Here is a 27192-nt window from a genome sequence, read left to right on the forward strand (position 1 = left end):
GATTTAAACACTAACGCTTCTGTTCATTTGACCATTTTTATTTCCATATAGATTGTATATTAATATATACCGTGTGTATATATATATATATATATATAAACACACGCACACAATTATTACATATATACAATATATTGCAATTCTATTTCATTAGAAAAAAATCTTATATATATATATTTTTTTTTTTTGCATTTTCAAATTACTTAAAGTTTTTGTATGTTATCTCATATTGTAAACAGTAATTTCACATTTTGCATTTAATTTCAAAATAATAAGAGTACGTATTTAAAATAAAATAAATATATATATATATATATATATATTTCAAGTGTTATCTAAGGCTTTGCACCCCACTGCTCATTCATGAAATAAATATGTCATGATCCCTTTCTCTGTATTACAGAACACATAAATTGTTCAAAAATGTAACCGATGTAAAGCGGGTAATTATAGAAGCGCTCGCTCATGATGTTGATGATCATCCCCCTTTAACCACCCGGAGTCTCGCGAGAGCGACTGAGCGAGATCTCGCAGGCCTGTTGTGTTGTGTTGAGAGAGGCTGCGTGGGGGGTTTCGCTTGATGTCACTGCGTTAGCGCCACCGTTTCTCCTGCTTCTGCGGCGTCTTCCAGTCCTCTCTATCCACATACACCCGTTTAGCGACCGTTCGTGGTAACTTACACCAGCGGGGGTTTGACGGATTTTGGAGGGCGATGCAGCAGCGCTCGTAAAGATGTGCGTAACGTTACAGCTGAGGAGAAAGATGGACCGTCACTCCGTCGATGAAAACGGTCCTCTACGGCTCTGAGTCACTGTCTTAACGCATTCACGGTTCAGTTCCCGCAGTCGAGAGCTTCTTCGCGATGGATATGTGCACGGCGAGCGGCAGCAGGCCCTCCGGATGACAAACAAACACACCGCGAGGATCCGGAGCCTGCCTGAGTTAGCTAACGTTAGTAACAGACAGTCAGTCACTATATGAGGAGGATGAGGATGAGCATCAGCTCTGAGCTCCTGTTAGGAGGAAGATCAGGCACACAGCCTGACCTTTGAGGAGTTTGTTACTGGACTCCTAGCCATATCATATCACATCTCGCCATATCATATCATGCAGTCAGCCTCGAGCAGGACCGTCCTGTTCACCGAACGCTGCTGAGAGAGATTAGCTGAGACCTTCACCCCTGTATCAGAGCCCAGGACACCTGAGATGGATAAACTCACCATTATTTCAGGATGTCTGTTTCTGGCAGCGGATATATTCGCCATAGCGAGCATAGCCAATCCAGACTGGATCAACACTGGCGAGTCAGCAGGTGAGACACGAGATCAATAACCGCGTCATAATAATGATCTTCAGATCCGGGAACTAAGATCAGCTGTGTTCATCTTCATAGACACGCTTTATTCCCATCTGTTTTCAAGATTCTGACAAAAAGCTTTCTACTGAGATTACATTAGATCTCAAAACTGCACTTAATGATAACTTACATTAATTTGTCATTTAGAAACATGATTATATAATGCTGAAATGTTATATTAGATAGCATCATTTTTCTAGCTCACAAATAGTTAATGTAATGAAATATGAAACACTTTAATCGAATGTAAATATCAAATGTGAAGTTATTTGCATTTTGTCATAATTTAAGCTCAACTCTTAAACGTAGGTCATTTCAAATTAATGTTGTGAGTAAATTCACTGTGAAATCATATTAAAAATCATAATCCAGGGATCAGGAGTGACTGGAAAGGTTATTTTGACTGCAGTGTAATGTTTAACCGCATAACTCTGTCATCTGAGCGCTAACATCACTATGTCCAGCTTCAAACCTTTAAATGAACGAAGCTCGAGACATGCTTGGATGATATAATGTTCATCAGTTCCCTCATGTCTGGTGGTTCAGCTGCTCTGTGTTGGTTGTGTAGCAGTTGTATGTGGCTCTGTGGCACCGTTATCAAACATTTAAACCCATGACGTGGTCTTCAGATGTGCATGTGCAGGCGGGCTGTTGATAAACAGCTGCTCTTTGTTCAGCACTCATGACTGCTTCGTAAGTGGGTCAGCAGGGGTTCAAGCACAATCCACTCCGTTCAGCGAGAATCGCTGGCCTTGTGGGGTTTTCTTACGTGTCCGATGCTCCGGCGGTGAATCAGGTGCTAAAACAATCAGCCGGATCAACATAACCCTTTGTGTCTTTCCTCAGCCAGTTTCAGCACATGCTTCCTATCGGATTCATTTAGGCCACATGTCTGAGGCTTTCTTATTGTGTGGAATAGACATTGTTGTCCCATGGTGTGTGGGTGTTTATATACGCTCTCTGGCCACTTTATCAGGTACACCTGGCTAGTACCGGGTTGGACCCCCTTTTGCCTACAGAGCTGCCTTAATTCTTCATAGCATATAGATCTGTGTTGAAACATTGCTCAGATATTTTGGTCTATATTGACATGATCGCATCACACCGTTGCTACAGATTTGTCAGCTGCACATCCATGATGTGAATCTCCCGTTCCGCACATCCCAAAGCTGCTCTGTTGGATCGAGATCTGGTGACTGTGGGGGCTATTTTAGTACAGTGAACTCATTGTCATGTTCAAGAAACCAGTCTGAAATGATTCGAGCTTTGTGACACGGTGCATTATCCTGCTGGAAGTAGCCATCAGAAGAGAGATGGGCATGGTTAGAAACAATATTCAGGTAGGCTGTGGCATTTAAACTATGCTCAGTTGGTACTATGGGGACCAAAGTGTCCCAAACCCCCCCCCCACCCCACCATTACACCACCAGTAACCTGTGCTGTTGAGATCAGGCAGGATGGATCCATGCTTTTATTGTGTGCGTTTTGTAATGTGTTGTATGATTAACTCTGAAACATAATGCCCTTGTCAAAGAATGACTTGATGAAAACAATACCGTAAAGCCCTCATAGATACAGTGCTTGTCTGTTTGTGTGTCTGATTGTTCTTTTAGCCCGGCAAATGAAGAATTTCGAGTTCATTGTTTGGTATGTGGCTGCATGCAATTCAGTAAAGTGAATGGGCTTCTTTGTTAGCCATTGTCAAATTGTTTCCTTCCTGTGAATGGTAAAATCATTAAAGTCCCTGCCCTCTCTGTGATGTGGTCTATGACCAGAATGAAGCAGAATAATTGGCTGATGAGACATTGTTTAGGCTCTTTCAGAGAAATCGGCTCTTTGATCTAGGCCTTTTCTTTTTGCTCATTATTGTTTATTTTTGCCTGTGAGTACACAGACATTCACACCGTTCAAGAAAGGTTGTTGTCTTTTTTGTTTGTTAGAATTATGCTTATAGTTTTTGAATCAAATTAAACCCTATCTTCAATTATTTCACACCAGTTGTGCTACAAATACAGTTTGCTTAATACAGTTAAAACTTTTCTGGAACTGTACCTGGAGTTTGTTTCTTCCTGGGAACAGATTTGGTAAAGTTCAGCATTATGTCACCTGCTCACCGATGGATGCTCTGCAGTGAATGGGTGCCGTCAGAATGAGAGTCCAAACAGCTGATAAAAGCATCACAATAATCCACACCACTCCAGTCCATCATGTTTCCATCAGCTGTTTGGACTCTCATTTTGACGGCACCCATTCACTGCAGAGGATCCACTGGTGAGCAAGTGATATATGCTACGTTTCTCCCGATCTGATCTGATGAAGAAATCTTCTACTCATCGGATGGCCTGAAAATGAGTACTTTTCTTAAAATTGTCATGTTTGTAAACCATTCCTTTAATGATCCGTCAAATCTTGTCGCTCAAAAGAAATGAACTTGCAGCAGATTTGTTCTGGTGGACGATATAAAGGGTGGTAAATATCCCTCTCTTGCTTCGAAGGAGGAACACGAGCATAGAGATACTAAAATATCAGACATTTATCAAGAATACTTATTGGACATGGCATAGCAGCTTGTTAAAACTCCCAGAACACACCACAGTAACAGCGTAGCAGCACCTTGACATCATGAAAGACAGGTTTCCACTGACAAGCACCACTTGCCTATTAGTAAGAAATGTAAAATCTTCATTTTTTTTTTCAAGGGAACATTTTTAGCATATGGAGCCTTTTTAATGAGTCAGCTTGCAGGGACTTAGAAAATGCTTGCCTTTTAAATCCCCCTTTGCATTTACAACATCAGCAGGGTGAAGAAGAACAGCAGCAGAGTAATCAGGATGTCAAAAATGATATATACGGCACGTATACCTGTAAGTCTTTGCTGGTATACGCAAGAGATCATGAGCATTGGCTAGTAATTAGCCCTGACATTTACTAAATGAAATGCTGGACTATTAATGTAGTAACATTTTATTCTTTCATGTCACTTAAAAGGATGGTCTAATAGCCTTCTGACCTAGGTCTGTCAGTATAAAAGCAATTAAACCTAATTTCCCCATTGTTTTCCTCTCAGACTCATTATGCTGTTTGACAGGAATGTGGCCATCCAGACAGACGCCCAGTTTGTCCCCTCAAACCCTAGCTGAAAACAAAGCACATATGTTTGATTGGCATTGACTGCTCTGATTCACATCTGCGGTGCCACAGAGACAGCAGCTGTAAGGAGGGAATGTCTGCATTTGTTCACTTTCTCAAAACAGAGCTTCAGCTCGCGGGCAGGAGTCACGGCGAAGACAGGAAATTGTGCCGCGGAGACCTTCAGACTCAACCCGTTACTGAGCGCGCAAGAGCTCGCAGGAACAAAACACGAGCTGGTGGTCGTGACATTTACGAAGCGAAAACAGCGCTCCGAGCCTTTTATTCCCAGAGAAAGGCATTTGGAGTGAGAGGAGTGATTAATTCGGCTCACTGTCTCTGTGCGACAGCATCCAGTAATAATTTCCCTCTCCAGGCAGGGAGCTGATTGTTTGGAGCTTGTTTTAGAGGTGGCGATGGCATTTTTAACTGTACTGTTTCTGTCTGCTGAAAAATAAGCGCCTGACTAGAAATTCCACTTCCACCCACTGTTTCTGAAGCACTTGCTCATGCAGAATTCTGACTCGAGAACAAAATACCAAAGTGTATTTTAAACCGCAGGATGTTTTCAGAACTGATTTTCAGAAACCTTTTTTCCCCCTCTAAACTTTATGATGTTGGCACAGTCCTTCAAGAGGCAAATGCATTTTTTGCCTCATATAATAGTGTTGATACCTATTAGTTGTCAAAAGCAAATTTACAGAACGATGTGACGCTTTATTTTAAATGGTAATATTAAGTAAAAACACTCTACATGAGCCTGTTCCTCCTGCTATTTATGCAAAGGCGCCAGATAAAGCGCAACTGAAAGGAGGACCAAAGTACTTAATTAAATTAAGCCATGCCTCCAAATTACGCCGCGCACAGCATACATATGTTGACAGGCAAATGGGACAGTCTGTCGTAGACCTCGGACCAAGGGATATAATTGGACAAACGGTTTATGGTCCTGCCACAGAGGATTTAAATACATTTAGACCACTTAACTTAGTGGTTGCTGTCTGGATGTGAAGAGATTCTCAACCAGCAAAACATGTTTTTGAACCAAATCACCTACCCTGCATTTACTGATTAAAAGAATAAATTAGATGAAAACCTGTATTTAGAGTTAGAAAAGTGCATTTACCCTGGAATAATAATTCAGTGAATTGGATATCATGATAACAGCACCGTTTAAGGATGCATTTCTGTGCAGTATGGACAAATATATGTTTGACATGCATGTTTTGCTAAAGCATCATGCATGTTAGGTTGAAAACACATCTTGAGCCTTCTGTGTTGCCACTGCATTGATGTGTTCTACTGAATTGACATTGTAAATTTAGTTGCAAACCATTCTGTCATCTAAGTCCAAAGCTTTCTCACTTTCTAATATTCTTATTTTTAAGCCGCCATGTTCTTCTTGGAAGCTGAGAACATAATCAAATTAGACCAAATATTTAATAAACCAGCATGCGAAAGGAGCAGACCATTAGTAGATTTTTGTGAATGCACGGTGTTCCGGTTCTACAAAAACCTGTGAAGCTTTCTTAAGACTCGGATTCCATGTGGACCTGATTTTTTTATTTATTTTTGTCCCATTCATTGTAATTCATTGAGCTACATACTGAGGAGCTCTTAGGAAGATGTTTTTATGGAAAGGACTGACGTGCTCTCAGCAATGCTTATAAGTGACTGAAAGAGACCGAGCTCTTGAGAAGTGATGAGGCCGGTCTGTTTATGCCACTGACTCATGGCTGCTTGAGAAAATAAAGCCCATCTCGCTGACTATGCACTGAGCATTTCTAGGGTGTCGCTGCTCCAAGATGGACTGTATTTATTTCCTCATTTAATGCCCTGGCTTTATACTTTATAACTATTGGTACTTTTTTTGATAATACAGTTTTACGTAAAATTTAACTTAATACTACTGATATGTCTATATTATTAAATAACACACACACATACACACACTAAATAAAAAATAAATAAAGTAGGGATGTGCAAAAAATCTAATGTTTTTTTTGTTTTTTTTATGCGGATCTCGTCAGTAAAGGCGCTCCTGTAATTAGAACTATATCTCCAGCATGTGCATTCAGGTCAGGGTTGCCAGGTTTTCACAACAAAGCCTGCTCAGTTGCTTCTCAAAACTTGTCCAAAACTAGCCCAATGGCATTTCCAGGGGGTTCCCTAATAAGAATTGCATCCTAGGGGTAAAATTTTTTCGCACGGCCCTAAAATAAAGCATATTCCCTCTACCAGCATCTCTACAGCAGTTGGCAGGTGCTCTGACATTCAATAAAAAAAATAAAAAAAGCTCAAGTGGTAGAGCATTACGTTATGAAGCACAAGGTTGGGGGTTCGATTCCCTGGGAACATATGATAGGTAAAAAATGATAGCTTGAATACACTGGAAGTCGCTTTGGATAAAAGTGTCTTGCTAAATGCATACATTTAAATGTAAATTTAACTGAAGATCTTCAGATATCATACAGATCTTTCGTAAGAAGGTTGGAAGCTCTATTAAAGGCAATTGTTGGTCAAATGCCTTTATAGAGAAATATTTCCAGTGTTTCTTATGCGTTGGCATTATTTCTTCCAACATGCATCAAGACGGTTTATCCATATTGTCTTTTTTGGTAGTGTGCATTTGCCATCAACTCTTAAGTCCATTCATTTTATTTCAAGTTTGGTTTTGATAAAATCTCGTAACGCTCCCAGCAGTGAATACATTTTCCTTGTGTTTACTGTGGGTTCATCATCTGTGTGCGTCTAAGAGAATTCAGCACGTAAAAAAAAAAGAACAAGCCTGTAGCACCGCTATACGGCCTCCGCTTTCCACCCACTAGGGTTCAAAGGCTGTTTGACTCATCTCCATAGCGCTCCATATTTCCAGAGCTGCTCAGCCTGCACTAATGAGAGTACAGCGATGCTCAGGAAGCAGATGCATTGGTCCAGAGTGTTGAAATGGAGTCTCCCAAAGGTCACCAACGTTTACCGCTTTCTCTCAGTTTTGAGTATTTTTCAATTAAAGATAGGGTAGACGATTTTGGAAAGGCTAGAATTAAAAGCATAAGATTCCACCCTCCCTGCAAATCCCTCTCCAAATTCACGCCCCCTCCAGAACATATGAATGCACACTGGCAGAGCAGAGGCTAACCAGCAACATAGGTGGAGGACTGAATGCAACGCTGTCACATTACCTCAAGTCTCATTCACTGCTGAGAAAACATTACAGTACCAACCAAGCGCATAATATTACAATAATAATGCCTTTAATTCAGTCTGCTGTAGCCTAATGAATGTGTGTATTGTGAGGCTCATGCAGTTGGCCCAATGGAGCTATCCAATGGTGGTCTTTTCAGTGTGCAGTTATTTAATTTAAGTTAAATTCTGATCTGACTCCATTTTATTATGACCTCAATTTTAGGTTTAAATGCCAATTATGCATGACCATTCATAAGATAAAATATCTAAACATCTAATTATTCCATTTAACTGTTATTTTGTTGAATCGTATTAATCTTATTCCTAAAACACTTTGAGTCTCGTACTGGCTAGTATACGGATCTCATACTCACAAACTCGTCAGTCTTGCTCATTAGACTGAGGCAACTGACTAATATTCTAGACGACCCGTGCCATCAATACACTTGTTTACTTTGCTTTGTCTTAATACACTGCAAGACTTAATGCTGCCTTCAAGTGCATCTCGAACTTCCAAGTTGGCATTTGTTATTATGTAATGTAATGCATTGAACTTAAAAAAAAAAGGAAGTAGCCTAAACAAAGTAAAAGATTAATACTGTAATACCCTTTGGGCTTCTGATTTGCTAGCATGGCTATACGATTGAGATCTTATCGCCACCTGTTGGTTTGGCATGCTCTTGTCAGTGCATCATAGCATGCGTTTGCGTTTTCATGTGGAAAGATTTTTTTTTTTAAACGGAAGAAGGAAAAACTCTTTATAGAAATATCTGTGTTCATGGGACATATAGGACTTAGGATATGGCCTAAGAAAAAAGCATGCATGCAAGATCTGAGCTGTAAGGAAATGAATTGATTTTCTGCTTCTGATATCCAAAGTAATGGATTATATTTCAAAATGGTGGTCACTGGCATAACCTGAAAATTCCCTTTTAGGTGCATCGACTTAAAAATATTCCCAAACACATTTACTAAATTTGATTTCAGGTGGGTTTGTTGAGGACGTATGTTCTTTGATAATCACAAACAAATGTTTGAGTCAGTGACTGACATGTTCTGCTGAATTATATTTCGAGTTTCCAGGGAAGGCTTCTTGGGAATTTGGCAGATCTCCAGCCTTCTGACTTGCTTCCCATTTATTTCTCCAGATGTGTTGTTCTAAATGATGCCGTTTTGTGAGTTTTGGGGAAAGGACTCTGCAAGTTTGTGCCCTTTGAATGCCTAAACTGCAGTTGTCAGTGTTGTCTTTCTTGTTGGTGAACCATAGCGTGCCAGCTGGTTGTAATGATGGAATTAGACGTTGAAGTTGTGAATCAGCAGGGGATTGGTGGGTGATGAGGGAAATGTTTACCGGATGCCTTTAAAGGCTTTTTCCCACCAAGACAAAATGCCTCTTTTCCATCATCAAACTCTGGCTTCAACGCGAAGTTCTGTTTTACATTTGCAACCCTGCAATAGCTCATGATGATAAAGCCGAGCATAAATCAACTTTCTTGGTTTATAAAACGAAAGTGAAAAACATCTAGAGCTTGTAATGCAGATGAACTTGTTTTGCCTGAAGCAAAATGAATACATCTGTTTACTGAATGAATTTAATTCATAGCACTGTGCTGTGCACGCTAAACAATGTAAACCAAGTGGGTTTTCTCGACTGGGGAAAAAAAAGAAATGAGTAAAAGACCAAATTAGATGGCTATAATTAGTCCATCTTCAGAACAGAAAGATAATGAGAGAATATTTAATCAAATGTGAGAGATTTCTTTCCATCCATTTAAAAATCTATCAACCAAAAACTCTCTTATTTCTACTTGTATCATTGCTTAATTAGTTTGTACCGTGGTGTTCGAGTTGGTATTGAGAATTGTGACATTGGCAATGGTATCATTTCCTGAGATTTTGGCACGGTGTTCTTTTGTCAGTGTAGCTAAATCTGTCAAACTGGGAGAGGTGCAGAGTTATCATTCTGACTGTATGTGGACTAAAGGACAGGATTTCCTTAGTTCTTCCATGTCCAGGATGTTTTCTTGCTGGATTCTCTACAATCTCCTGCCTGTTTTCCAGGGCGTAATGTGAATCCTTCCTCTAAGTGAACCCTGGTTCAGTGATTCATCTGAAGATCCCCTTACAGCTTCTCTAGATACATATTTGGCGCAAAACTTTTGCAATATTTTTTTAAATGTCGATTAAAAGAAAAAATTTTTTTCCATTTCCAGTAACCAGTGATATGTGACTAAAACCTTGTGCCTTTGTGTGCCCTGCTTGTTGCACTGCGCAATATTTTTTAAATGTCATAAAGCAAACAATTACGAAAGAACAATGTTTACATTTAACTAATATTTTGTGAATAAAATGTAATTTTTTCCTCTTGTGATGTCATGATGAGCGATGTTGGTATGTTTATGTATATTGCAGCCACCGCATTAGCCATTTTTTTTTTTTTCAATCAAAGGAGACATAGACGTTTGTCTTTAGCAAATCGGTGCGGAGAGCCACTTCTGGGGCACTTTTGAACTGTGCCGCGGCGCGTTAACACAAGCATTGACTCGAGTGATGGCGATCAGTTCAGGTGGCCATGTTGGAAGTCGCAACGCTACAGATCTGTGCAATGTAAATAAGGGCTTATTCAAGCATTTAATGGCAAAGAAAGCCCTTTGTACTTGAGAGGACCCATGTATGAGGTGTTTCTTGGAGGTTCTAGTGTAATAAAGAATGATCATGTGACTTTTACATACACCAGGTGACCTGTAAATGCGAAAAACCGTTTCCATTGCAGTTTTGCTTAATATTATTTTTCGAATTGCCTGAAAAACCACCTCATGTGAGCGTAAAAACTTCTTTTTTTTTTGCGATATATGGGAGTTTTTGCAAAATGACGTGTTTCCATTGGGCATATTTTCAAATCGCAATTTAAATTTGCGCAATTTGAAGTGTAATGAAAGCACAGCAAGTGATTAGTGTTAATTCTTTAGTTTCAATCAAGCCAGGCATTTAACAGTGAAGTCCTGTTGAAAATAATTACCGGGTTATCAGTATTCCCAATAAACGTTGTTTTTGTGTAATTAGATTTTTTTTTGTATTGGGGTGATATGTTATCTGGTGGGAATAATTAAGTTTTGTGCTCTGTCTCTCGGCTGTCTTGGCTCCTGGTTAAGTTTATATGATGCATTTCTGATCGAGTGACTCATACAGACACTGTGAAGAGTGCATATGTTAGTTGGTGTACTGTACAGCTCTCACACACTTCCAGGTGGTGCATAAACTAACACAGTAGATATTATGTTACTTTATCATTACATCAAGCAATACTGCTGTAATGCAAGCCTTGAATCTGCAAATGAGCTAGTAAAACTAACCTGTTCCATCAAACTCATGCTCGTCATTCACATTATTCTTTTTTCTTTACCTTTTCTTCTCCATGTGTCTGAGTTGTTGCAGCCCTGAACATAGACTGTGACTTAAATGATGTAGGCCTGAACCGACACTGTTAAAGCATGAATAACATACCATGCGTGTTAAGACTGGCTCACACACTAATATATTGTGCCTTTATGTGTTGTTGATTGTGGATGGAGTTGTAGATGAAGCCCTGCTTCTTGTGCTGACGAGATGCTTTATACAGTCCCTATACATCAATCTACACTCCATACATCATATTGACCATTCAAAAACAGAACTGTCTCTACTTTTTTGTATATAAATTTGCTAATATTTTAAAAACCTGTTTTAATAGCAATTTAACACAAGTCAGTATCATAACAAAACATGAAAAAATGGAGTATGAAGACATTCGCAAGGCACTGTATATGCTATTAATTTGCTTTAACACTTAATATTGTACATGCATTCAATAATATATCTTATTTATATACTATATAAGTGGTTGTACAGTAGAGCAGTGCCAAATACATCACACACACATCACACAAAGATTTTAAAGAAAGGTTTGGGAAAAAAGAACATTTTCTGTTTGATTCCATCTTTGAAATATAAAAAGTCTGCCTGCGTTGTGTTAAAAGCTAGGTCCTTACTACCAAGATGTTACAAATCACAATCCACAACCCTGTTATTTCTGCTCCACCAATGCATTTGCACACATTTGTTTCTATGGAGCTGACATTAAAGCTCGCCTCATCACCACACTACAAATGCCAATGGAAGCTTGTCTTCTTACTCTGTGATTAGTCCTTCTATAGTTTCTCTTTTTCTTCTTCATATTTTGGAAAGTCGTTTGATTTTGGAGCAAATGGGAATGAAAAAATCGTATTTGCTGTTGACGCACATTCAACTAGCTTAACCCATCGATGACACCTACTTCTGAGAACACCAGAAATGTAAAATGAGTCACTTGAATGTTCAGCCTATGGCAACAGGGATAAACTACTGATCCATAAAGCTCAGCCACTGTTGTTTTTGGGACTTCTCCTTGGTAGGACAAGCTGTGGCAGTGAATTGTCCCTTCTAATTATTGAAAATATTAATATTTGCTATATCTAGATACACAAATTGAATTACGTGCACAAATATTGAATGACATGTATAAATACACGGGTAGGAATGAACACAAATATGACACAAAAATGAACCATGGCAAAAAATGTAGTTATTTGAGTCATTATTTTTAGTGCAACTTCTAATCCTAGCACTTTAAACTTTGTGTATGGTCTTAACTGGATTGTATGACTGAGCCCCACAGGTTAATGTTCAGTCTCTTACAGGTTGATATCCAGTTAATCAGTTTGGATGGCCGTGTGTGATCTGACTGTAAAGCTGCTATAAAGATTTAGCTGGCTGTGATGACTGAACCCGAGTGTAAAGTAAGGCACTGTAGTTAATCAGCACTTAAACTACTGTGGTACCAAAATCCTAATAGTGCGCTGGTATGATATTGTTTTATTCATATCAGTACCTGGCCCAGACAACAATGTGCATTCAGCATTGTAAATGTCATTCTTGAAAATGTTTTTCCACGTATCTGATCGTACAGCGGCACATACACCGCCTCAGGGATTCCGCGTCTGACAGCTGCAGTGTGTTTTCCTGCAGGAAACAAGCTCTGAACTTTATACTCCACGGCTGTGTTGTTTTTGTTTGTCTCTGGTGTGCCATGTCATAGTTAAGTCCATAACTAAAGACCCAGGACTTCATTCCCGATAAAGAGCAGATCCTGCAAAACACCCTTCAGGTTTTGTGGGTTGAAAGTGACTCACACGTCATTGATGTTGTTGTATTTGATTTCAGGAGCACTTACTGTGGGGCTGGTGCGTCAATGTCAGACCATTCATGGACGAGATCGAACCTGCATCCCCCCGCGACTCCCTCCAGAATGGGTCACCACACTCTTCTTTATCATCATGGGCATCATCTCCCTCACGGTCACCTGCGGCCTGCTGATAGCCTCGCACTGGCGTCGAGAAGCCACAAAATACGCAAGATGGATCGCCTTCACAGGAAGTGAGTGACGCATCTCGTGTTTGAATCACCCCTGCTGTTTTCCCTCTTGCCTTTTTTGACCCGCCCACAAGAGATGTAATGTGTGAAGTTTCAGCACACCAGTGATGTCCCTTAGAACGACTAGAACTTAACTAACACTTCCCCTTGCTACATATAGGGGTGCAGAAACTACACACTTCACATTTAAGGCTTATACATAGAGCATAAAGAACTAATTCTGTGCACGTCACAAATAGTTAGGGTTGGGTAATTTTTTTTAGTTTTTACGATTTAAAAAAAAATATTAAATAGTCAAAGAAATCTAGTTCAGGGAAATGTGTAGGCCTATATAGCCTGCATTACAGTGAAACAAAATATTATATCGAACCGCATTTGCCCTTAATTTATTTTTATTTTCATTTTAACATATTAATATATTCATTGAATAAACCCCAAAGATTAGCTGATAGATTTACCCAAAACGAATGATATTTCATGAGACATCAGAGCAAGGGGCGAATTAAGAGTGCTCTCTCTTGTCTGTAACATGATCGTGTGGAGCTGATCGTGTCCGAAATCAGTGAAAACACATTTTTAAATAGGCGCTGTCTCTTTATAAATAAACCGCATATTCGAGTTTAAAACAACTACATTCTCGCCTGAGATACTTTTAAAACCACATTTCATGACACGATAACAGTAATATTTTTTAAATTATTCGAATAAATGGTGGTTGAAATAACAATACCATGTGAACTCAACTGGCAGAAGCTCCTCCCATGACGCGAATTGAAGTGAATTTCTCGCGCGAATGAAGCGAATACACTAAAAATGTTCAAGCGTCCAACTACGCGCAATTTATTCACACAAGTCACGTTTAGTGTATTTATAATTGATGATAATCAACATTACAGTTTCGAACATATTTTCTGCCTCATTCTGTGATATGAAGCCTCATCAGATCACAAAAGAAACTTATTTGGCTGATGTTTTGGAGTAAAAAAATGTTGTAATCAGGGGTCGGGAACAGTTGTCCAGTTGCATAAAATAATTGAAATGGTCTTCAGGTTTGTTCTTCTTTAAGACTGGTTACATGAAGATGTAGATTCGTCATACATGGGTCCTCTTTTTTTTCCTGAAAATAAAACTGATTAGCCCATGGCAAACTGCTAGTTGTTTAGCTCAGAAATAGACTTAATGTAGAGGTTAAGTTTATATAACTGGCATGTGGGCAGATTTTTTTAATAGGACAACACCACAATAGTAGACCAACATGAAATGAAATTATTTCAAACAATGGCACAGGAGTGTCTACAAATGGCTCTACAGGAAACAGTGAAACAACAGCTAAAAATGTGCTTTGACAGATTATTTCACAGACATAACTTTCTCAGCTGGAACTACACATGCGCTTGACAAAACATTGGTTTTATCCTATCACATGAGGTGTGGGTTCCCAGCTGTGGGGAATATGTAACACAGACCAATGTAAAGTCCTGCGCACAAGCAGTCAGTGAGATGGATGATCTGTGTGGTTTGGGCTTGAATGAGCGCTGCTGAGGTGTTGTGTGTGTGACCAGCATGTGTGTTAGCATCTGTTGTGTTCGCTCACTGGAAACGCTTTTAACTTGCTTTTCTATTCCTCGAGCAAGTTTACATCCTTTGTGTATTCTTTAAAGAAACACATCAGTTTTAACAACTGCTCAGGATACAAGCATTTTTGGGGAAAATAAGAAAGTAGTAATAGGTAACTGTGCTGCAGATTCATCACCTTAATGTAATGTCAATGTAAATGCCATATATCATTATAAACAGAAGAACCTGAAGTTTCAGTATAGCTAATGTAAAGTCCTGATATTCCTTTTGTTTTCTCTAAGAATTATTGAATTTGCCAGAATGCTAAGAATAATGCAAACAATTTTTTTTTTTTTAACCGTGTACTCAAAACTATTTTTTTTTTATGTTTATTTGGGATTGTAAAACACCCCAAATAAAACTGTCTTCATATAACATTCCCCAAGCAAGTTATAGCCATTTATTAAAAAAATTATTATAGGCGCTATTCAGTGAAAAACAGGTCTGTTTCATTTACTGACAGTATAGATGTGTCCAAAAAACGTTTAGGGAGTAAAATAAATGGAAACTGTGTTATATGATAATAAAACACAGAAGTAAAAGTAAGAAGTACATTTTAAATCTGAGTATGAACAACAAAGTAGCTAGTAGTGAATACCATTGTGCTGTCTTGTGGAACAAAAATACAAACAGTGCTAATGATTCACAGACAAAAAACAAAAATGAGAGAGAAAGCAACAGAACAAATAGTGCAAACAATCTTTTACGAACTATATAAGAATTATTCACGTAATATAACCACCAAATTAACTGATCTGCTGGCTGTACTGTGCATCGTAATCGATTCTACCTGGACATCGCCCAACAGTGCTCCGTCGTGTGTTTTTCTGTGCTTTGTCAAAGAGCGCTCTCATGCGAATTGTGTTATTTCGTGTTGTTTTCATGCTCGCACGATGCACTTTGCTTTCACTTTGCGCTTGTTCAAATTTTCAAAGAAACATGTTGATAGGTGGTTCAAAAGACCAGAACTTATTGGCTGAATAGGTGAGATTTTGAACAAATCTGGGCACAGGGATGGGACTAAGCATCAGTGTTGTCACTGTACAAAAATTTCAGTATTCGGTACGGATACCAGTGAAAATCCACAGTTCTAGGTACCAATTTTGGGACCAAAGCAAAACACAACACTAACCTAATAAAAAATAATAAAAAAAAACACACACACTTTGTATCACTAAAAATAGAACCAATGCCATTCTTTATACTAATTTACAATTGTGTGTAAAGTATTTCTACATTAAACAAGTTTCACCCAAATTGAATTAGTCTTTTAATTAATAAAATTTAAACACATTTTATTTTTTGGTAAATAAAGGGGATTTGCTATTAAAATTTAAACATGGAAGATATATTGTGTGATTTTATTTCTTTAAAAAATAACATTTTATTAATTTTTTCATCAGTAGTAGCAGTATCACAAACATTCTACTAAATAGTAGTAAAATTTCTAGCACAATGCATTTATGTAAAAATTTACATTTATTTTGACGGGTTGCCATGAATACTTTTAAACGGTCACTGGTTTTACTCAAATGAAATGGTAAAATGCTTGTAAAGTGACCCAGAACAGTTCTGGTGATGAAGTTTATGTATTTATGTCCTCACGTGCGTCAGTCTATGTAGTAAACAAACCATTCATTCATTCATTCACACAGAGACGCGCAGAACACGGATTCATATTTCAACCAACTTGTGCGGCTTGACATTTACAGATACTGGTCCATGTGGAGATTTGATTTGACAAATTTATGCTAACTTTGACAAATTCTGTGACTGTCCATGTTAAAATGTAAGTTTAATTTTCATGAGTGGATTTTGAGGCTCCGCTTCTGCTTCGCGGAAATCATAGCGCTGTATGCGTCCAAGAACCAGGTTGACCGGGTACTCGGTACCACCAGTACTTAAAGAAACCTGGTACCGTGACATTTTCTTTTTTTTTTTGTACCGACTTGGTACAACACTACTAAGCATCAACACTACTAAGCATCAACAACCAAACAGGAATTGAAAAACAATTCCTGTTTGGCTCAAAGCAATGAAATGCGGATATTTCTATGCTGATAATTCAAGATGTGATGACGTCATCCCGTTCACTACTGAGCCTTTCAATCTCCAAGTTACCAATGTGTTCCCTCTGAAAACCATTCAGATTGGATTAGTGATTAAAAAGTTATAATCTTTAAAGAACAATAGTTATTTTTAACAGCTGTCTCCTTCTTTGAGGGTAAAAAAAAAAGAAAAATCAGAAAGCACGCACAAAGTTAGAAAAGTAACCGTGTACCTCTCCTAAACAAGCCGCAGGATTGAGCTATTGCTTCTAAAGAGTAAGTTTAAATCTAGACCCAAAAGTGTGTCAAATAAAAGCTATTTTTAATAAATAGCTCCTGATTATGTCTGTCATCTTGTTTTGTAATCATAAGCCCAAAATGTATAACCGGCACAGTAGTGTGTCACAATAGCCAAGTACAGTGCGATTATGAAAGCCTTTCTCTGTCATCTGAAGGGTGGCATTGGCAGCAAACAGGGAAAGAGGGACGCTGCTGAATGAAGAAGTCACTTCATCGAGCATCGCATACGTAGTACCATGGGTGCCATGGTAACAGGAGAGAAACAGTCCCAATTGTCCAGGTTCCTCTCACCGTCTCTGAACCTCGGTGACTCACTTGTCTTTTTTTATCGCCATGTGTGGGCGGTAGTTACACTGTTTGAAAGAGCAACAGCTCCTTAACTAAAACCTCCGCAGGCCGGGATCACAACCTCTACCATCAGGGTCACTGCGACGCCAAAAAAACAAAGTGTTACACTGGTTGATAAATTGGTGTAAAATATTTGATTTAAAATATCAACATTTTAAACGGAGAAAAAACAAGCTAATACCACAGATCATCCGTTCCCAAAAAAAAGTCACTTCATTAATTTTGATTAACTAATTGATGCCAATTTAAATAGGAATTGAGGGCATAGAAAATAAGAAATTCACTTTTTGTGAACATTTTGAATGGAGAAATAAAAAAACCGAAGAAATAAAAACAAGTATTTATTATATAACTAGCTATAATATAACTCAAACTCAAAATAATTCTTAATTGGCAGCTTTTCTTAGCAGCTCCCATGGACATGGTCAAATATTCTGTTAAACATAGTTTAACACTTTAAAGTTAACTGTTCATGGTGTGAAAATAACTTATTGTAGCTGATTTGATTTTGTTATTTAAAGTTAATTATTATTAATCATAGGAGTAGTAGTATACATTGTAGTAATATGTATTGGGTGGTCCAAATTTGCATTACAAAAATAACCTGCAAATGTTTGAAAACCTTTATTTCTAGCGTACATTTGCGTTAATTTCTATTCCAAAAGTGTTTCCTGAAGCAGTGTTGGAAGTTCTGCTTCGAATCCATTTAAAGCCCATTGCATGAGCGTTTGGGCACCACGTGGGGTTAACACAGGTGTCTGGGCTAAAGCCGCCACTGGCCTCGAGCCACCCGAACCTGAAAGAGCAGCTTTGTGTGAGTAACACAAGCCCCCTGTGTCCCCTCGCACCCTGCCCAGCTTGACCAGGTTAGGCTCACAGCTCCACGTCTACTGTCATGTCCGCAGCTGTGGCTCTGGCTCGCGTCGGCTTCAGCATATGGTGCGTCAGCGGGGACAGACGTAAATATTAGCTGCTGTCTGCTCAGACTGCTGGACAACACTGACATTAAATAAAAAGAGAGTAAAACAGAGGCAGCCTTCATGACTCGGAAAATATAGCATGCTCTGAGGTTATTGACGTAGCATTGGCTCATTTGGAGTTTCTTGGCTGGCATGTAACAATGTTAGAATAAGTATTTAGTAGTTTTATAAGGAGAGAAAGAGAATTATTAATGTTGTGTGTGTGTGTGTATAATTATATATATATACAGTTGTATTCTTAATAATAATATACAGTTAATTTCTATCAGTGTCTTTCATGTGCTTGAATTAATCCTACTCTCCACCAATAGTTGCTCAGGTTTTGTTTTTGTTTTTTTTTTGCTGTATATATCATAATGCAACACGAATATGCACATCTATATCCTCAATTTTACTTTGCATTTATACAATTTTGTCAATTAATACAAGTAGTCAGATATATGAAGAATACAAATTATTTCAGAAAAATTCTAAATTTGTCTGTGTATGTGTACATTACTCTTCTATAACGTCATATTGATATCCGTACTGGTTTTAAATTGCACAGTTTAATGGGTAAATGTATTAAAATACACAAATACACACATTGTTAGGCTTTTATTCGTGCATATATCTTGAATCGATCTGTGGAGTATGTGGTAGATGCCTTGTTCTTTGCCGCTGAAAAGATACCTACTCCTCTGCATCACGAATCATTGAAGTAACAATACATTTTGACACCCCTAAATATTATAAATGCTAAATTTAAAAATGTAACATGTATTATCAAATTAATTACTTAAAATAAAAATAAATTGCCGGTGGATAAAATTTGTGCCCATACTTTCCAAAAATCATTGCTGTTATGAGTTCATTGTGTACTAGACTATATACATTATAGCTATGATAAATCATTAAGCAAAGAGCCGAACTGAAGGTTTCCAGATGCATTTATGTACCCTTCAATCCAGAAATAGACTCTCCGACAGGTCTGCTAGCAACTTAATTGGTTCTGGTGTCAGGGCTGAAGCCTGTTTCTATTTCCGCTCTATCCATTCAATTATATTTTTTGTTGTTGTGCTCAAAAAAGCACCCCTTTTTTTTCATGGAACATATTCTTCTTTTTTTAACAGCATGACCAGAGTGGCATACTGGCCTTTACCACAGCAGGAAGTGCCTTTTTTATACTGCGCCGAGGGCATGACCTTTCGTCCAGCAGCCTGGGCGCCATTCATCTCCTTAACCCTCTCCTTTGTGTGCATCTAAGAGCCGAGAAAATGGTTTTGCAATAAATGGTTTCTGCAAAGGCAAGGTCGGCGTGTTTAATTGCAGCGCTGCATTATGCTGAAAGATACTATTATCTTGCTAATGGCCAGCAAGATTGAGCCGAGACTGCACTCAGGCATGTACTAGCAATGTCTGTTTTTATCTCACTAAAAGCCTTTCTGCCAGGCTGACATGAACCCGTGCTGAGTGTTATCACTCAGGTCGGGTGGAGGGCTGTTTTAAACTAATCGGGCCAGAGGTTTGAAGGCTTGATGATTCAGAAAAGACGTTCCAGGGGTTTGCTGTTGTCAACATGCTCCCTCGGTCTGCAATTATATTAAGAGTTTGAGGAACCATGGGAAAGAGTTGGCTGCGGTATATCATTGATGGTTACACTTTTGGTGGGGGTTCAGTCTCATTCTCTAGCGTCACCAACAGTACAAATTTTTAATCTTGCAACACTTTCACATTTAGTGTGGAAATAGTAACCCCTTCCTGCTTGAGGCTCGCAGCATCACACCTAATAAGTACATGGTGTTTCGACTGACTAGATGTTTTGTCTCCGAGGATTTTGTTGAAAATTTCACTTGTCCTCCTGCATATTTTGACAAAAAACTGGGTTTGACAATCTTTAGATCGAACTGAACATAGGTCGAAGGAGCTGTGCATTTTTTTTTCAAAAAGCATAAAACGACCATATGTTTGCAAATATATAAAAAAAAAAGCAAGTTCACTTGTTTCTTCGAAAAACAATGCTCCTGTCAGTTATTCGACCTTGAAATGTAAGTTCTGTGTTTACCCAGCAGTATTTTGACACCCCGGGTTGATAGTTAGCAGAAAACACACGCATCGAAACGAGTCAAAGTTTGCAGATTCTACCCAACCTAAAAAGCCTTGGTATCCATCAACACAACGCTATGACCAGATGCATAATAAAACATGGATCAACAAGCTCATCAAGGCTTGACGGCTTCCAATTTAATTTGTGTTACTGTTGCATGTCCTCAATCTGGCAACCCCCGTGAACATCAAGTCTGGAGGAAAGGGCAAAAGAAACGCCTCTTGATTCAGTCTGCAGTACCTATTTCATCCACTAGCTGTCAAAACTACATTCTACACTGTTAAACGGACTTCTGTTAATTTACTATTAAAGTAATCGGCCATCTTCCAGAAACACAGGACGTTATTCCATCAGTTTCGGGAAGGTTGCTTTGGAAAAGAAATAGGTTACCAGTTACAGGTTACTCTATTTAAAATGTAATAAGCATGTAGTTATTTCATTTTCTTTATTAATGTAACTAATTACATGTAATTACTTTTTGACTACTTTTCTAAATTAAAATAATAATAATAACAATTTAAACCTAGCAGAAATAACCTTACAGCAGGACTCAACACTGATTGCTCTCAAGACTTTCAAAATCCTTAGCACTTGAATTAAGATTTTAATAATTTAATTTTAAAGCACTGGAATGCAGTTTTATCACTCAACATGGTGACAACTCAGAAAGGTTCAATCCTAAAGCTTTCGGTGACAATGTAGATTGATGTTATTGGTAGACGTGGTGCACTCCAAATTCAAACAAGAGAGCCAATCAAAAGCATCAGAATAGTGTCGCTTCACTAAAAGCTTATTCAAATGTAACTCCTTTTGTAATCATTAACATTTTCTCTAATTGTAATTACCACTTGAGCTAGAGGAACACTGAGAAAAAAATTTTTATTACATTTTTGTAGAGCACTGCGTTATCAAGCGCAAGGTTGAGGGTTCGATTCCCCGGGAACACATGATAGGTCAAAATTGATAGCTTGAATGCACTGTAAATCGCTTTGGATAAAAGCATCTGCTAAATGCATAAATTTAATTTCATTTAATTTCTCTCTCTGTAAGTGCAACTAACAGATTAGTTACATTTATTCTGTAATTAAATCATGTGACTCCGTTACATGTAACAGATTTTCTTGATAATGTTTATAAATGCTGTAATTACATAATAAATGAATTCATTGAAGTTGCCAGTTTGAATTGAGTCATGGTAATTAAGAAATATACCAAACATACCAAATAATTAACATACCAAAACAAATTACTGCTGAAGTTTAAATTGAACTCTTAACATCATTCAGAATGTATTATACAAGGACTAAAATCATGGTGAGTAATCAATATGGTGGCCAAACGTAACTGTATCTTGATACTGCTTGTGAACATGCCCTAAGGATTTCGGAGCCCCCTGTTGGCCAAAAAAATTGTTAGAATATTTTCTTACTCTATGGTTTTATTCCTTATACTGTGTTTAACTGAATGTTTCTGCCATTATTGGCTTAACCCTGTAATTGTTGTTTTTGTTTTATTGTTGATTTATCCAACTTTTTATTTTTATTTCCGTTATTGTATATGTGTAAATTCCTATTTTCACCTATATAATGAGACTTTCTTTCCTGTCTCTTTTACAGTGATCTTGTTTTGCATGGCCGCCCTCATATTCCCAATAGGTTTCTACATCAATGAAGTAGGGGGACAACCCTACAAATTACCCAACAACACAGTGGTGGGCTCCTCTTATGTACTGTTCGTGCTCTCCATCTTTTTCACAATAGTGGGGCTCCTGTTTGCGGGAAAAGTCTGCCTTCCTGGCTGAGGGGACGTTCCCAGCTGGGACAGCTGGGGTGTTCAAAGTGAACCGGAAAGAAGCGGCACTCATCGAGAAGGGCCCACGACAGGGTGTTGGTATATGCTAATAACTCATTAAACTGTGAAACTAAACAGAAGATTACTGCACACACTACATACGAGTGCTCCCCTCTGCCCAACCTGTGCTTTGTTAAACCCGTGCTGTCTTTAAGTTGCACCTTTGAGTTTCAACCCAAAGGATCAGGGGGGCGTTGAAGTACACGCAGGCCCGTCCGGAAAGGACCGAGCGCATCCACAGCGGCTGCTTTCAGTACCATCCTACTTTGGAATATAGTTCCGTTATCTTCTGTTCAGTTACAGTTTGCAGCGTTTCACAGAAGTGCGCCCCCTACCTTCGTGGAGAGGAAAGACAAGTAACTGGTGGAGAATGAGGGCACTGATATAATGGACAAGTCACTCGGTCCAACAGATGTTCTCTCTAGCGGCCAAGCAACTGTACGGGACACTTCAGTGTTACAAAAGAGGGAAAAGGCAAAAGGGAACAGTATTAAGACCATTTTTGTTCTAGCACGATACATGAAGCGAATGCTCCAGGACTGCCGGTCAGGACCCTGCAGGGCTGTGCCTCGCTGTTACACGCTCAAATATTGACGGATGCGTCTCTGAATCTGACATCATACCAAAATAAACTCCCGCATGAGCTCGAGTTGAGTTGAGTTCGGTTCAGTCACAGTTGGATGTGTTTGTGCTTTTGACTTTACACCTGCTCATTACTTCTTGTTTTGATCTCCGGGTTCGCAGAGCCCTTTACTTGTTTGGTTTGTTTTGCTAATGTGCCATAAACCTGTTTAGTAGTAGTATGAATGCGACGGACATGAGTTGGGTTTTAGGGAGCACTGTGCAGTATATAGCCATTTCAGTAGGTGAAGCACTACAGATGTACAAAAATGAACTCCTTACCTCAGTATTTTGTGATTCAGAATGATTTTCCCCTCACCATACCAATATATGTGCCCTGTAACTTATGTTTTAGCCTTTATCACAGACCTTTAATTCCAGTTGTGCGATCGTGGCAAATTATTTATCTGACACTGAATAAAAGGAGCTCAGAATGCATGTTACATCAGCTGTTTTTAAAGGGTTCCCTGTTTTTTTGGAAAGCAAATCTACTTTGTGAGAGTGAAACAAAACCAGTAGTGTTTGTTTATGATGGATGTGTGTGATGATGTGAAGGTTACATTTTGTTGTTTTTTGTTTTTCATGAAGCTTCTCCAAGTTTGTGTTCTGTTTTATTCGAATATGCTTTTTTTTTTTGTTCACTCCATTTAAGAAAGGTCAAGCTCACAGTCGCCTTTACATTGTTTACTTAATTTCATTAATGCTTTGAAAGCCTGCACTTTTCCTTGGAAGCATCCATGTTCATTGTAGGGATGACGAACAGATAAACTGTTTATTCAAATTTTAGATTATCCTCGTAAATATGTGGCCTAAGAACATACACTCTTAGATTGAAGAATTGATCAAAATCTGTATACGAAATTCCCTCCAACAAGATGTGTACAATTGCTTTCGGCTAAAGATGTCTCTTCGTATCGCACTGGGACCTAAATTAATGTGAGTACGACGGCAGCCCGCGGTGGACGACTTCTCTGCTAGAGACTGCTTCTGCTTTGGATGTTTTTGGAAACCCATCATAAAATGGAAAAAAAAGTGCATAGGGTAATGAAAAGCTTTTATTTATGATTTAAAAAGGGAAGGAAACAAATGTATGAGGAGCAGTATTATCTATCAAAGGATGTTAGCAGTTACTGTTAACAGATCTGTATTACTGGCAAGACAACTGTTTTCTCTGCTACTCTGTTTCAGTATCTCTCTGTATCCAATAAAAGGCATTAAAGAAGGCGAACCGCTGGAGTTCAACTTCATTAAGAGTACGGTTGTAACGATTGCTCTACTTTCTATCCCAATGGTGAAAGTTCACCAAACTTTGCATGCATGAAGAGTCTGTGGCTAATAGAGTAATGTAGGAAGCATGGGATGTATGGCTGCCTACAAACTACCAGTTACACTTCAATATTCAAAACATTAGTCCTGCCAGAGATGAAATCTCTCGCCACACTGCCTTTGCTCATGGTGCCTTTTATCAGAATTTGACATTTAAGTAAAATAAAAAAAAACAAGATTGCTGGTGTCGTTTTCTGAGCCTTTACAAGTTTAATTCAGTCAAATGTAATGTTAAAGGGTTCTGTGGCTTCTGCACTTTAACATTTCCTCACGTCGAGTTGGCATTTTTATATTTATATGGTTAAGTTAAAGTGACAAACAAGTTAGGTCAAACGAAATCGTCTGATTATATTAAAATGTGTAACGTTATGAACTAGAGTTTTATTTGTCATGTAATCTGGAATCAGTAACAGATTACAGTTTGTAAATAATCTACCCAGCTCTGTGTTCTATAATAATAAACTGAGACAATGAAGAAAACTATAGAGACTAGATAGATAGATGTAAAAAAAGACTTTTTGATCTTTTTTATATCCACTATATTACAAAAATTGTTCATATGTAAATAATTTATAAGGTATTAAGCCTATATCATCATCTTTGCAATGTAAGATTTTTCATTTCATTCATAGCACCCCTGTTCTCAGTGAAGTTCAGTGTTCAGCATCTATTCACATCCTTACATCTGAGCAATAATTACAGTGAAACCAAGTAACGCTGATCATGAAAATGTTTCTACATCATGTCAACATGAGCTCGTGTTGAATGGCTGAGTCGGTTGATATGGAGACGCCGGCTGTCAGTCACTATTGAGTTTGAACCCAACAAGGACAGTTACTGATTTCTGCGAGAGATGATAGATGCGCTGTACAAACCAGCGCTCGGGGTCTGTGAAGGTAAACATCCATAACCTTGCAATACTTCACCATGGTAACCACTGTTTCCTGCAAAACAGCAGAGGTAGATCTTTTCTCCGCTCAGAATCGTTTTCTCATTCTCCTTTTCTTTCTGTTGTTAATGTTACATTAAAATGCATGATCTGAAGACTACACAGTAATTTATTAATAATAACAACAATAATGACATATAGTACAGTCAGTACTAAAAGCGTTTTAACAAAACAACTACTTTTAACTAGTTGTTTGAACAAACTAGTGCTGTTTATTTATTTATATATATTTTTTTTTTATGATTTCGTGATTTTTTCTTTTTTTTTTGCTAAATAGAAAATTCTAAATAATTGATTTGGTGTAGAAATCTTTTGTAACTTTACAAATGTCTTTATTGTCACTTTTAATCAATTTAATTCCACCTTGTTTCATTAATTTAAAACAAAATGTTTGAATGGTAATGTATGCTACATGCAGACACATGGTAACAAACAAAATAAGAAAAGGGAGAAGGGGATTTTTTTTTTTTAAAGTACTGAGAAAAATTAATATGATGATTTCAGGCAAATGAAAACCTTTTTACTCTTGTGAACATTACAACTGGCTGAACATGACTGTAATAGTAATAAACGTCCTTTTTATGGGTATAGCAGAACATTTCACTTCCAGTAGAAGAGTGATTGCAGTATGAAGAAAAATCAATCCTCCCAAGATTCAGTAATTGTTTATCACAATAACTGTTATCTCATAGCACTAAGAGAAGATCTCCAGATGCAGCAGACGACAGGACCTGTCAAGAGGTGAGATTATACATCAGTTTACAACACTTATGTTTCTGTATTCATAGATTATTGAAAGGCCTTTCTTTTTCTGTTCATGTCTTGTGTGAATGGTCTGTAGGCTGGAGAACAGTAAGTCTGGCTTTATGAGTGATCAGATCTCCATCCCTCCAGTCTTCAGAGACTGTCTCTCTCTCTCTCTCTCTCTCTCTCTCTCTCTTTCCTCCTGTCGCTCTGAACCACTGCTAATGTGTAAGTTTACAGAATAATAGACGCGGTGTCCTTTATTTACTTAATTACTGACGATGTGGCTCAATCTAGAAAGCTCCCATTATAACTAACAAAGCAGTCAAAATGTGTTCATGAACTGATTACAGATTCGTTTGGCACAGATTCTGTCTTTAACTACAAACTCCTCTCACAATACATGTTCAGAGCATTGTTTCAAAGCATATTAATTAGTTTGGGTCTTAGAAACCAGGTGCTGGATTAATAATCACCTGCTGTTCTTAAAAACAAGGTATAAATGCAAGCTCAAAATTGAGTTTTTATGAAGTTATAAACCAGAGATTTAATACACACCAAGATAATAAACCTACCATTATTTATAGACCATTGGGTTCAAGGTAGTATTGTTTGGCTTCTTTTACAGTTTACAAGAAAAACACAACCTTATGAAAAATAAGTGTATTGAATGTGCACTTGCAAATACTTGCAAAAAACTGTTGCTGGGCATAATATAATATTAATGAAATTAATTTTACTTAAAGAGAGCACACTTTAACACATTTCTCTAATAGAAAAAACACTTTGTAATGTCAAAAAAGTTAAAAGTTTTATTTAAAAAGTAAATTTTTCTATGCTTTAAAGAAATACACTTAATTTATTTTTGATTGTATACCTGATTTAAAGGTGTCTCTGTTACAATGTTATTATACATTTAAATAGTCATTTCAGTTTACTACATACTTACTCTATGGTTAGGGTTAGGGTTTGACTTGGGGTTACTAGCATGTAATTATGCATCATGTATTGTTATTATATTAGTGAGTACATATAACATGTGTAACATGGCAATTTAACCGAAATTTTAATTACATTTCATGTTATCGGGTGCCGTTTGTAAAGCTGCTCATGCTGAAAATAACAGCAACATTTTGTCACATTTAGCTTAAAACAATGTTCAAAAAACTGGTATGAATTTTTGACGGTCACTTTTTAGCACA

At 37.9% G+C, this 27192-nt stretch overlaps 1 protein-coding gene across 1 annotated transcript; it reads left to right on the top strand.

The window, feature by feature from the left end:
* Window positions 1-498: 498 nt before the first annotated feature.
* On the top strand, window positions 499-23401 carry LOC132140949 (uncharacterized protein C16orf52 homolog B-like). The gene is made up of 3 exons (XM_059550049.1): window positions 499-1312; window positions 12911-13123; window positions 22116-23401. Exons 1-3 carry the CDS (start codon window positions 1207-1209, stop codon window positions 22298-22300), a joined length of 504 nt encoding a protein of 167 aa, XP_059406032.1. The 5' UTR covers window positions 499-1206; the 3' UTR covers window positions 22301-23401.
* Window positions 23402-27192: the final 3791 nt, after the last annotated feature.

The sequence above is a fragment of the Carassius carassius genome, chromosome 1, assembly GCF_963082965.1.
Source record: "Carassius carassius chromosome 1, fCarCar2.1, whole genome shotgun sequence".
NCBI lineage: Eukaryota > Metazoa > Chordata > Actinopteri > Cypriniformes > Cyprinidae > Carassius > Carassius carassius.

Bases quoted from the DNA above. Each gene is read 5' to 3' on its own strand.
- LOC132140949 (XM_059550049.1), top strand. From the start codon at position 1,207: ATGGATAAACTCACCATTATTTCAGGATGTCTGTTTCTGGCAGCGGAT. The intron at 1,313-12,910 runs GTGAGACACGAG...ATTTGATTTCAG, and splicing joins CAACACTGGCGAGTCAGCAG to GAGCACTTACTGTGGGGCTG. The intron at 13,124-22,115 runs GTGAGTGACGCA...TCTCTTTTACAG, and splicing joins ATGGATCGCCTTCACAGGAA to TGATCTTGTTTTGCATGGCC.